The sequence below is a fragment of the Cheilinus undulatus genome, linkage group 20 (assembly GCF_018320785.1).
Source record: "Cheilinus undulatus linkage group 20, ASM1832078v1, whole genome shotgun sequence".
Lineage (NCBI taxonomy): Eukaryota > Metazoa > Chordata > Actinopteri > Labriformes > Labridae > Cheilinus > Cheilinus undulatus.
In genome coordinates, this window is record NC_054884.1 from 5,520,189 (window position 1) to 5,532,280 (window position 12,092).

General features: G+C 40.2%; 1 protein-coding gene across 1 annotated transcript in view; it reads right to left on the bottom strand.

Annotated features, from left to right (window-relative positions):
- Positions 1-12,092, bottom strand: part of LOC121528491 (RNA binding protein fox-1 homolog 3-like) — a 464,058-nt gene that overhangs the window by 43,407 nt on the left and 408,559 nt on the right. Inside the window, exons 6-8 of the mRNA XM_041815974.1 lie at positions 10,550-10,603; positions 3,418-3,510; positions 930-990 (exon numbers count right to left, since the gene is read on the bottom strand). Of these exons, the coding sequence (XP_041671908.1) occupies positions 930-990; positions 3,418-3,510; positions 10,550-10,603 (208 nt within the window). The remainder of the gene's footprint in view (positions 1-929; positions 991-3,417; positions 3,511-10,549; positions 10,604-12,092) is intronic.

Here is a 12,092-nt window from a genome sequence, read left to right on the forward strand (position 1 = left end):
CAGGATTTCTCTAACTCAGGCAGTAACTTCACTCATGGTGTGAAAGTGTCTAATGCCCAAAGGCATTCTGGAAAAATTCTGGAGATTTAGAAGTAATTGTCAAATACACTAATAAATCCAGTCTGATCTACTTTGAAAAACCTAGGCAGCTTGGCCCATAAATTTTCTGTACATTCCAGATAACCTTTGGAAAAAACTACGAATTTGTGTTAGCTCCAGAACAAAAAAAAATCAAAGTAACATTCATATACTTTTGAGAAGTACATCTTTATTTTAGTGTTGTAGTTGGTTACCACAGGTGGGCTAATTTAACTCAGTCAATAACTTCACTCATGGTGCAAAAGTGTCTAATGTTCAAATGCATTCTGGGAAAATTCTGCAGATGAAGCAAATACCCAGGCAACGCTGTCCCCTTACTGATGCACTTCAACTTAACTCATAGTTCTACATTAAAGGAACAACTCACAAGTTGAAACAGCCCACAAAAGTACACTTCCGCTACTAAAGCACTAAACTGGAATCAGTTCATACAAAATATAAAATTATTTCAATAAAAATACACTTTTTAGAGTGTAGTGACGACTAGAAGGACAAATAAAAAGTTAAATGTCTGATATCTGCTGAGCTCTCTTTGCATTTTAAAGTAAAATGAGACATTCAAAAAAGCAGTAGTAGACTTAATCTCCCATCACTGTGAGAGCAGGAAGATGCTAAGGTAAGCAGTTTACAGCTTCTGCCTTACAAAATGTCGATTAGATATTGCATAATTTCATACTTTAATTTCATCATGATAAATATTCTATTTCTGATCGCCCTAGTAGGAACACTTATTCTCATACATAAGCATCCATATCAGGACTGTTGGTCTGTAATGTAGAGGGTCTTTATCTCACAGTTTTGAGGAGATAAAAATAGTCCAGATTTCTTACCGTTTGTGTAAGGGTTTGCCACCTTTTTGTTGGTCATTACTCTGGCTGTGGCATTGTTGACCTGGCAGCAGAGAAGGGCAGATTATGAAATGTTTAAGTGGTGTACACACAACAATTCACAAAAACATCAACCAAGCATATTTTGAGGAACCATATAACACCTGTTCTTCATGCCATGCTGCCATTTGATCATTTCAGCGAAGAGGTGACATGCAGTTAGTCAAAGGTCTGATGTCCAACACATTCAACAGCATCAAAGAGAACAAGTGAGATGTCAACACAAAATAAAAGCCGATAAGTGCACACAGCACCTGTGTAGTCGAACGAATTATCAAGAATTCTACAATAAGAGCCTCTTTGCTTCTCGAACTGATCCAGACCAGAGATAGGGCTACAACTAGTGGTGATCATGACTTCTAACAGCGTAGATGGCTAAGCTACAGGTGGTTAAAGTGATCTTCTTCATTAGCAAAGCCTCAAATATGAGGGTTTCCTGAGCGTGTTGAAAAAAATGATTCTATTTTCAGTGGTTGATTTTGGGTAGATATGGGATGGATATAATGGAACCAGTTGAACTTTTTAACTTTGACACAAAGTTACCGTTGCTAACCTAAATTTGAACAACAATTTTGAGTTATTCATCCCTGCAGATAGCTGAGCGATATAAACACTGGTGCAGTGGCTGAGATGAAGACGGGCCTGGAGCAGAGAGTTGAATTGGACTTTAAAAAAAAAAATGGGGAAATCCACATGTGAGTAATTCTCAGATGTTATCTAAAGCAACTATTCCACAAAACAATGGTGGTTGGATTTTTACCATTTTAGTGGAGGTTACAGTTGAGATCATCAGTTTATGTGAACTTATATGGGAAAATGAATGGTGCTACTCAACTTTCAGTAGTAATGTGGAGTTCTAAGGTGGTGTCTAGGTGCTAACGTGATGCTAAATGCTGTTGTTAATACGATAAATGTAGGCACTGCATTTGTATAAGGACAAACTCAGAATTTTCAATATGTTTGTTTAAACCAGTGGTTCTCAACCTTTTCGGCCTGTGACCCCCCCAAAATAAAGGTGCCGGAGACCGGTGCCCCCCACTGTGCCTGAAGGTGATTGAACACAGCCATGCACGTTAAAGAAAAGTCATATTCAGACAAGGCTGCCCACTAGGGGGGATAAAGGGGCGAGCTTTCTGGGGCTGAGCTGAACAGGGGGACCATGGAGGTCAGCAAAACTATGGTCAGTTGTAAAGTTAACAATATTAATATTTTATATTTAACCAGAATAATAACTCTTGCCAAATAAACAAATATTTTTTTGTATTCTTTTCTGCCTAAGTAAATAGCCTTCTTAAATACATAAATCACTTTTCTTAAAAACTGAAATAAAATGCGTCAAAATGGCTAAAATTGGTGGAAAAGTTAGTGAAATGGAATTTTGAAAGTAGCAGAAATGGGTAAGAAGTGGCAAAAATTAGATAAAAGTGGCAAAAAATAATTTGAAAAATGCAAAAATGGTTTAAAGTGGCATAAATGGGCATGACAATTGCTAAAGGGGAATATAAAGTGGCTGTAAATGGGTTTAAAGTGGCAAAACTAGAAGGAAAATTTGGTGAAATGGCATGAAAACTTGGTTTGAGGCAGAAAAATAAGCAACAATAGGCAAAAGATGATTAGACTGGCAAATATGGGTGAAAAAAGTGGTTAATAGTGGCAAAAATGGGTCAACAGAGGCAATGCTAGGTGGAAGTTGACAATAATCGGTTTAGAAGTGGCAAAAACAGGCAGAAAAAAGTGGTGGGGAGGGTTTAAAATGGACAGATATGGGCAAAAATGTGTTGATATTGGTGGGAAAAATGATGAAAACTGGTTAAAATTTGGCTAAATTGGTGCGATGTGGTACATGAGTAATTTAAAAAAATATTCTTAGTTTATTTAAGGCATCTGAAGACCCCCTCTCACTGTCTCACGACCCCCAAGGGGGTCCTGACCCCCATGTTGAGAACCACTGGTGTAGACAACACACACAAAGACAAAAAAGAATGGCTTCCCACTGGCATTTCCAAGGTTTGGTTATGTGTTATATGTGTCAAACAGACGATCGTTTATGAGATAAATTCTGGGAAAAGCAAGTCAACACTGTTTCATAAAAGGAATAATTGCAGTAATCTCATGCACAATCCAAAAACACAAACATACATGTATCAATCCATCGCAGGCAAAGTACCAATCAGGATTTGTTCAAAAGAAAAGACTGCAACACGCTCACACACTCTAAAGGTCTGTCTCTTTGTCACACACACTTACGGATCAGGGTTTCAGCATGCAGCGTTCAAGGTGCAGCAGGCAGGTGGGAGAGAGGGAATAGAGCGGGGAGGGAGGGGAGGGGTGTGCAGGATGTCTGGCAGGCAGAGAAAGGAGAGAGAGTCAGGGAGGAGGATAAGGGGGAGGGACAGAGGTGAGGTGAGGAGGGACAGGAAAAGGAAGGCACCTCTATTTTGCGTCCCTCTACGATTGTACCATTTAGTTTCTCCCGTGCACGGTCAGCATCTGCACTCGTTTCAAATGTTACAAACCCAAAACCCTGCAGTGGCCGGGGGGGACCGGGACGGGGGCGGGGGTTGGAAATAAAGTGACAGGAGGAGGGGAGGGACGTCCAGAAATGCAGTAATGAAACAAACAGAGGAGAAGGAGAGAGAAAGACACAAAGCTCTGATGAGAAACAGCTGCAAGTCTAGATCTAGAAGCAGAAGCCAGAGAGACTGGTTAGACAAACATGAGAAACAGAGCCGGAGTTAAAGTAACGAAAGCTGGGAACACAGAACAACAAACAACAGACAAGAACACAGATTAGAAGAAACTCCAGCTCGTGGCTCTGATATGATGCTTCTGTGGTGCTTTTGAGCCGTAAGCAACACATTCAAACTGTTTTCTTGACATCGTGTGCATCGTAGGAGGCTGTGATAATGCTGCACTTCTGTTTTCCAGGTGTTGCTAATTACAATGCTGATTCCAAAAAAGCTGGGGCACTGTGTAAAATGTAAATTAAAGAAAAAAATGCAATGATTCCAAAACTAAACTGAGAAGAATTAACATTTTGTGAATAATAGTGGTTCAATCTTTGAATTCAATGGCAGCTATGTATCTCAAAAAAGCAGGGACGGGCAACAAAAGGCAAGAAAAGTAAGTGGTACTTATGAAAAACAGCTTGAGGAGCATTTTTGCAACCAATTAGATTATTTTGCAACAAATCAATAACATGACCGGGTATAAAAGGAGCACTTTAGGGAGACAGAGTCTCTCAGAAGTTAAGACGGGCAGAGGTTCACTGGTCCTCAAATATTGCATCCAAAAATTAATGTGAAATGACTTTGAATATACCATCTGTAGTACAAAATGTCATCAGAAGACCAAAGCTCATTTAAAATGGAAAACTGTTCTGTGGTCAGATGAAGTGCCACACAGTTTAAAAGCCTGCATCTCTGATGGTATGGTTCCATGTCCAGGCTCAGTTATGCTTTCTGCCTGGATGGCACAGATATCAACTGACGGGGTATCATGATGCCGAAACGTCTGGTGCATTTATACCCAGCGCCAGCTTTCTTCAAACCAATATTAGCCCAAAAGCTAGGGGGCGGTGTCTGCAAAAATCACATCTGTAGCATGTTTTCACACCTCAAATGAAACACACCAGGGTTCATTTGGAAGCGGACCAAGACCCCGGTTTTTATAAGCCGACCAGTGTGTGCTTGTATGGTCTGCACCAGAGTTCGTGTGAGCTTTCGTACCACTCCAAACAAACCGGGCCATCTGGGAAAACAGACCAGAGTTTGTTTAAAGTGGACCACACAGCTCTGGTGTGAATGTGTCCTTAAAAAACATTTGGAGAGACATTCCTCTCCTAAAATCCCAGCAACTGGTCTCCTCGAATCCCAGATGAAATATGGGCTTACGAGAATTGAAAATCATTGCATTCTGTTTTATTTACAGTTTTAACAGTGTCCCAACTTTTTTGGAATTCTGTTGTATTTTCACTTCTTGTTGTGTGTCTTGGACACTGGGGGGCTCAGCTTTTCTCAGGTAAAAGTAGGAGAGCTCCAAGGAAAAAAGGTTGGGTTAATAATCAAATGTTTCAATAAAAAATAAATCCTGATATCAGAATAAATAAATAATAAAGCAATTTCTTAAAAGGTAAAACGGGCAGAGATTTGAAGAAATACAGAATATACGACGGTGCAGACAGCAAAAGACACAAAGCAATACACTTACAGAGCACCAACAGAGTATTCGTACCCTAAATGAATATCATTATTATATACAGTAGTTATTCATTTGCATGTACACTCATATAACTGAACACATCATTGGCCCTCCTTATTCTCAACAGCCTTTGTCTTTGTGGTCGCCAATTAGACAGGAAGTAGATAAATTGTGTAAGAAGAACTGAGCTTCTTTGCTAAAACTGTCTCAGGACAAACAACTGCCCCTGAATAAATCAGTGTATGGAATAAAATCCTCCACATGCAGAGTGCAGTCTGCTGCATGTACGTATGTGTATGTGCTGTGGGATGCAGTCGCTCTGCCGGTACGTCCCGTCCCCTGTGGGAGAGCAGATAAGTGCCATACAATTACAATCTCCATGGCATCAGTCAGCCGTGACTCTGCGAAGGCCCCAGGACGCAGCTCGCTCATGAGACCCTGTCTGAGTTTCAGACCAGGGCCTGGAAAGGCAAGCTCGCTCAAATAGCCCATATGCAGTAAAACATGCCTGCAAACCCTCCGCTGCAGAGCCTCATCTGTCTGTGTCGATGAGCTTAAAGCAGGCGGAGAGTAAAAGCTGAAGAATCCTCTCTGCCATCATTGATCAGCGCCTGTGTGAAAAGGCTCTGTGTTAAATGTTTCAGTGTTGTTGGACTAAACGTGATCTAAATCAGGAGTCTCACTCTATGAACTTTTTATAACATATGTCAGATTCACAGGCTTTTTAATTGTATTAACATAAAAAGCAGCATTTGTATTATATCAAATATTTTCACTTTGAATTTGAACATGTGGTGAAATAGTTTCTGCGGGAACTTTTAAATTTCCATTAAATGATGCCTGCAGCACCTTAACGCACCAAATTAGTAGACTCAGACACACAAACATATGCACAAATTAAGTTTGAGGTGTGCATCATAATTCTATTTTAGTTAAGCACAGTTTTTATTATGATGGTCATGTAGAATATCTTTAAAAATGGCATCTGTATTAAAGGTGCATTGTGTAGAATTTTAGCGACATCTAGCATTCAGATTTTAGAATGAGCCGATCTGTTACCAAAACATCACATCACTAAGCGACGAGAGCCTGTGAAGACCAAAATGGATCGTGAGCCGGACATCATTTACAGGTGAGGGTTTATTCATTCATTTTTGTAACCATTATTTTTATAGATTATAGGTCAGTCTTCTTCTCCACCTGCCTTCCAGGTAGCTTTCAGGACTGGCGGGCAGGCTCGTATTTAAAAATCGCGTTTCGCACTTTCTGTCCTCAAAACGTTGCCATAGACAACATGGCGGTTCATTATGTCAGCCTCCATGAGGGCGACCCGCGATAATGTAAATGTAAAAAGCTTTTTTCTAATTTTGTAAAAAGAAAACGAAAGTTTAAAGGAGATGAATGTGCACTTATTTTAACATACTTCACATACATATATAAACATTATATCCCATTTACACTGTTTATGTTTGCCGAAATGCAGCCAAATTCTAAACACTGTACCTTTAAGTATTGAAGTTTAAAGATTATATTAAATATTTATAGAACTCTTTAGTGTCCGGGGCTTCGTCCAGGGTTAAGGTAGTAAGTATCGAAATAAACTTTATTTTAAGAATTTTAAGATAAAGGAAGTTTCAAAGAGACATTAGGTGTCAATAAGTGACAGTATAAATATTCAGCCCTTTAATGTGGCTAACCCAATTCAACACAGGTCCAGCCAGTCAGTGCTAGTAGTCTCACAGCTCGTGAAATGGGGAGCACCTGAGTGCAGTGAATGAGTCCCAAGTGATCTGGAAAGGTCCAGTCACTGGTTCATTAGTATTCATGGCAACCATTACACCATGAAGACAAAAAAGATAAGCTAGTCATAATCATCTTCATTCACTAACAGCTCTATTATCTACGTAAACTCCTCTAAATGTTCATGTTTAGTCATTCCCCTTTGGCTTGTAGTGCCGTGCGGCCCCTTTACCCCAGCTGCCCCTGCCCTGCTCCCCCATATCTGAGTTATGTTGTGAAGGCATGGAGTGCACTCCATTTGATATGCCTGGCAGACCCGCCTTTTGGACGAGCTGCCTGTCCCTTTAGCTTATGTATCCTGTGCAAGTCGTCGCCCTGTAATTGCTTTGCCAGATAATATGTGCGAACGGCAGCCTGCGCCGTGATCTTGTATGCATATACAGGATTCACTGCCTTCCTCTGGGCATAAATAACACATAGAGCTGCCCTTGAGAGGGGGAGCAGATAAAAAATACATTTAAAAGTGGGAGTGAAATTAATACTTCTGACATTTTGTTGCCATGTATGAGTACGTTCACTGCTCCTCTTCCAAATGCATGCAGTCTACTCTCCTTCCTTTATCATATGTGAATAATTAGTGTTGTTGGGAATGACCGGACCAGGACTGAATGTAAAAAAGACCTGACAGAGTACTTAGGGTAGAAACAGAGGGTGGATTTCCTTCACAGGAAGCTAAATGCTATCGTGGTGGCTATAAACCCTTCTGTGTATGCTTTAAATGATCATACTTAATCACCAGATAGCTACCTTACAAACCTTGAAGCTGCTGTTACACTCTCATCATTGGCTTAAAGAATGATAAATAAATAAAGACATAGCTCCACAGGCCTCCTTGCAGGTGTGTTGTTTGGCTTCTGGTTTAAGCCTTGTTGTAACTAGTAATATGTAACAAGTTGGTTTTAAAATCATGTAATCTGATATTGGTAATCTTTTACTGAAAAAATATGCCCTAGCTCCTTTCTCTTTTGTGGCCACTGTTTCTGTTTCTCTCCTTCCTGGCACGTAGCTGAATACTAGAGGAGAGTAAGCATGGCTGTGTCAGTGCAGACATGTTGCTAGCTTATTTAGCTAGTGAGATAGCAGAAAGGATCAAGACAGTCTGACTGGAGGCCGTTCATTTCTGACAGCCACTCTCACAGACTGTTCATCTGGGAACTCTGTATGTCAGAACAGAAATACACGATAAGACTTTTGAAATAAAATCAGATTAAACTTCTGTTTAGGGTTTGGGTAAGGGTGAGGAATCCAAAAGGTGAAAACCTGACCTACAGAACCTAATTACAAAAAATAAGCCAAATAAAGAGTATGCTAAAAGGAAAAAAGCTCACCCTCCTTTTAACATTCTAACTAGCACACCTTGCATAGCTCCCTCTGCATAAGCTATGTAGACAATGGAGCTATGTAGCTAATGCGAAGCTAACAAAGTAGCTATGCAAGCTAAGTATCCATGCTATCTGAAAAGCTAAGTAAGCTATATTTGCTCAGGCTCATGTTGCTCAGGCTCGCCTTGCTAAAGCTAACTTAATTATAGATAATAGAGCTAACGTAGCTAAAGTGAAGCTCACAAAGCAGCTACCTGAGCTACATACCTACCTTATCTGCAAAGCTAAAGTAGCTTATCTGTGTTATCGGTGTAGCTAAATTAGCCTTGGCAATGTTTGCTTAAGCTAACTTGGCAATAGATAACAGAGGTTACATAGCTAACATAGCTAAAGCAAAGCTAACAAAGCAGCTATTTAAACTATGTATTTACATTATCTGCATAGCTACAGTGAGTTGGCTTATCAATGTTATTGTGTGGCTAAATTAGCCTTAGCTTTGTTAGCTAAACCTAACTTAGCTATAGATAATAGAGCAAACACACTAACATAGCTAAAGCAAAGCTCACAAAGCAGCTATGTAAACTACGTATTTACGTTTTCTGCGTTGCTAAGTTAGCTTATCAATGTAATGAGTGTAGCTAATAAGCCTTAGCTAAAGCTAGCTTGGCTATAGATAAGAGAGCTAATCTAGCTAACATAGCTAAAGCGAAGCTCACAAAGCAGCTACGTAAACTACATATCTTAGTTATCTGTATAGCTAAGTTAGCTTATCCATGTTATCTGTGTAGCTAAAATAGCTTTAGCTATGTTTTTTTCAAAGTTAACTTGGCCATAGATAACAGAGCTCACACAGCTAAAGCAAAGCTCACAAAGAGGCTATGTAAGATATGTACGTAGCAACTTTATCTATGTAGCTATGTTAGCTTTAGCGATGTTAGCTAAAGCTCACTTTGATCAAGCTAGTTTATCTACACTGGCTCTAAGTCTGAGCCCAGCCAACCTCCAAAGGAAACTTTGGCGGCTTGTATTCGCAGTCTCATTCCTTCAGTCATTGTCCTGAGTTCCTGACCTTAGGTGAGGGTTGGGGGGGAAGATTGACCGGTAAATCAAAAGCTTCGCCCTCCAGCTCACTTCCCTCTTAACCACAATGGACCGGCACAAGGCCTGCAGAATTGCTGATGCCTGCCAATCTCACACATCCTTTTACCCTCACTCATAAAGAAGACCCCAAGATACTTGAACTCCTTCATCTGAGGCTGGGACTGAAAGAGTGGCCATCAGAAATGTACCGTCTGCAACCAGACCCTTCAAATCATTCCCTTTATGTAACATTTTTGTATCAAAGAGACATGAAGAACATCATGGGGTAACTTGAGTTCTAAAGTCCATGTTGTAGCATTATCACTGAAACAGCTCTGTGGCCATTTGAGTTGGACTGCCGTATTACGCACAGTCTGTTGGTTATAATTTATCACACTGAATATTTTGTTGTCTGGTTGTGAGCATATCATAGAGCTGCAAATGTTTTTAAAGGTGTTGGTGATGTCGTCAAGCTAAACTGTGACATGGGCCACAAATTAGGCTGTAGAATGACGCTGATGTGCCACTTGGCCTGTGGCACAGCATGGGCCAGGTGCGCTTGGCTGGCAAACGTTTGGTGCACATTAGTGCCGGAATTCAATAAGAGCAAAGTCTTTTGTGGATACGTTGAAAGCAGCAGAAATAGATATGGGATTTTTATAACAATCTGGACCAAATTTGGAAAGAAATAAAGTTAGAAGAATGTTCTATATTTCAAAGATAATTTTTTTTTAATCTCAAATGAAGCTTTTGGGAGACACCTTTTTTCTTGAGACCAGTTCATGAAATATGATGCACTTTGCATTTGAATAGAGACTAAATTCAGTTTCATATGTGTTGTTTTTGTGTTCTGAGACTTGATACCGTGCTTGCTTCCAGCTGGGTGAAGTATATTCCCATACTGTTTATTCTATAGGTCGATCAGCTAACCAGACCATGTGAATCTGACTGTCAGAATTATTGTAAGTGAGACCATTTATTGTTTGTCACAATGTATGGAAGCCTGCTAGGGAGTGTAAGCTGCCTGCAGGCATGTGTCACTGATATGTCCATAATTAAGTGTGAAGACTGAGAGGAGTGAAGGCTGCTGGAGAAAAGGAGGGCAGAGGAGATGTGGTATTCCAGGGACTGTTCATGAATGTAAGGTTACTGAGCACTTACCTTGGAGCCTCGCTCGTTAAAAATAATCTCCACGTCTAAAATCTTGCCAAATTGCTGTGGAAGACAAGGAGGGGAGGGCAGGGGGAGGGGAGGGAGAGGAAGAAAAGCAGAGAAATGATTAGAAAAAACAGTGTCATGTCCCTAAAATTAAAACCTCAGTAAAAAAAACCCAAACTTGAAAAAAGCCCACCCCTCTCCTCCTCACTAGTAAAAAAGGTCAAGCAGTCAATGCTCCGAATTAACAGACTCCTCTTCACCCGACAATGAGATTAATAAAATATCCATTTACTCCTAATGCTGTTTAATGCTGTGTTTGCTCTGTTGTGGTAATAAAGAGGTGTGTGTGTGTGTGTGTTGGGGGATAGGGCTGTGCAGTGTTAATGAACATTACAGCGGTGCATACGGACGCTATATCAGCGTAACGCCTCAGCACGCACCACTGATCTTAATGATGCCCATCATCTCGCTTTTCCTCGCCCTTCTCCAAGAAAAAAAAAAAGAGAGAGCAGAGCTGGAGTATTTTAGTGGAGGCAAAGGCCTGCTCACTTTCAACTGGAAATGACTTAGACTGTGTTTGTGTGGTGGTGATGGTGGGGTGTTAATGATAATACATTTGTTTATTCGCTCACAATGAAGACCATCATAGTAATTACCTGCCAAGACCCTCTCTCAATAGTCTAAGCATGAAGATTTGGTTCCTATAGGTTCTCCTCTGATCCAGCTCTTAATGGTCTTGATTGGCTCCATGCGTCATTTTAATTGGCTAATTACTGTACATTACTGTAGAGTGAGAGCCCATTGATGTAGGTCCCTTTGTTTCCAGCCTTATCATGGGCTTTAATGTATAGTAGAGACATGGGAATTCAACATAATAGGATTGTATCTGTAATGTATATCAGGCTGATTTATCACACAGGGCCTGTCAGCATGGTCTGCTCTGACATCATCAAGGTTTCTCTCTAATAACATCTCTTTACTGCGTGTTTGTGTGATTTTTATGGGAGATATTTGACCCAGGAGTTATCTTAACCCACTGTTAACCTTTAATTTAAGACTCAGGATTTCACTAACATGTTTGAATCCCATCATATCAGGAAACTATTAGTATATTTAAAGAGAAATCAATAATTTTGATGGTGTAAAGCAGTGGTTCTCAAATGGTGTGGCATGCCTTGAGGCAGGTCAAGGCATGCCATAGGGATCTGGCAGGGCCGCTGAAAGGAAACCCCCAGAGGAAGGGCCCTCCCCAGCTGTGATTTATTGATGATATCAGTGTGTGTTGGATCTGTAGCATCGGTGCTAGCATCCTTGTTAACAGTTACCTCATTTGGCAAGCTATTATTGTTAAAATTGGTGTTGAAATGATCAATTCATGCTACTTCTAACCAAATTAGCCAAATTTTCTACTCATTTTGCCACTTATTTTGACAACTTAAACCATTTTTTGCTGCTTTTTTGCAATTTTGCAACTTTTTTGTAATTCTTTAGACCAATTTTAGCAACTTTTTTGGAACTTTTTGCCACATTTTACCCATTTTGCCTA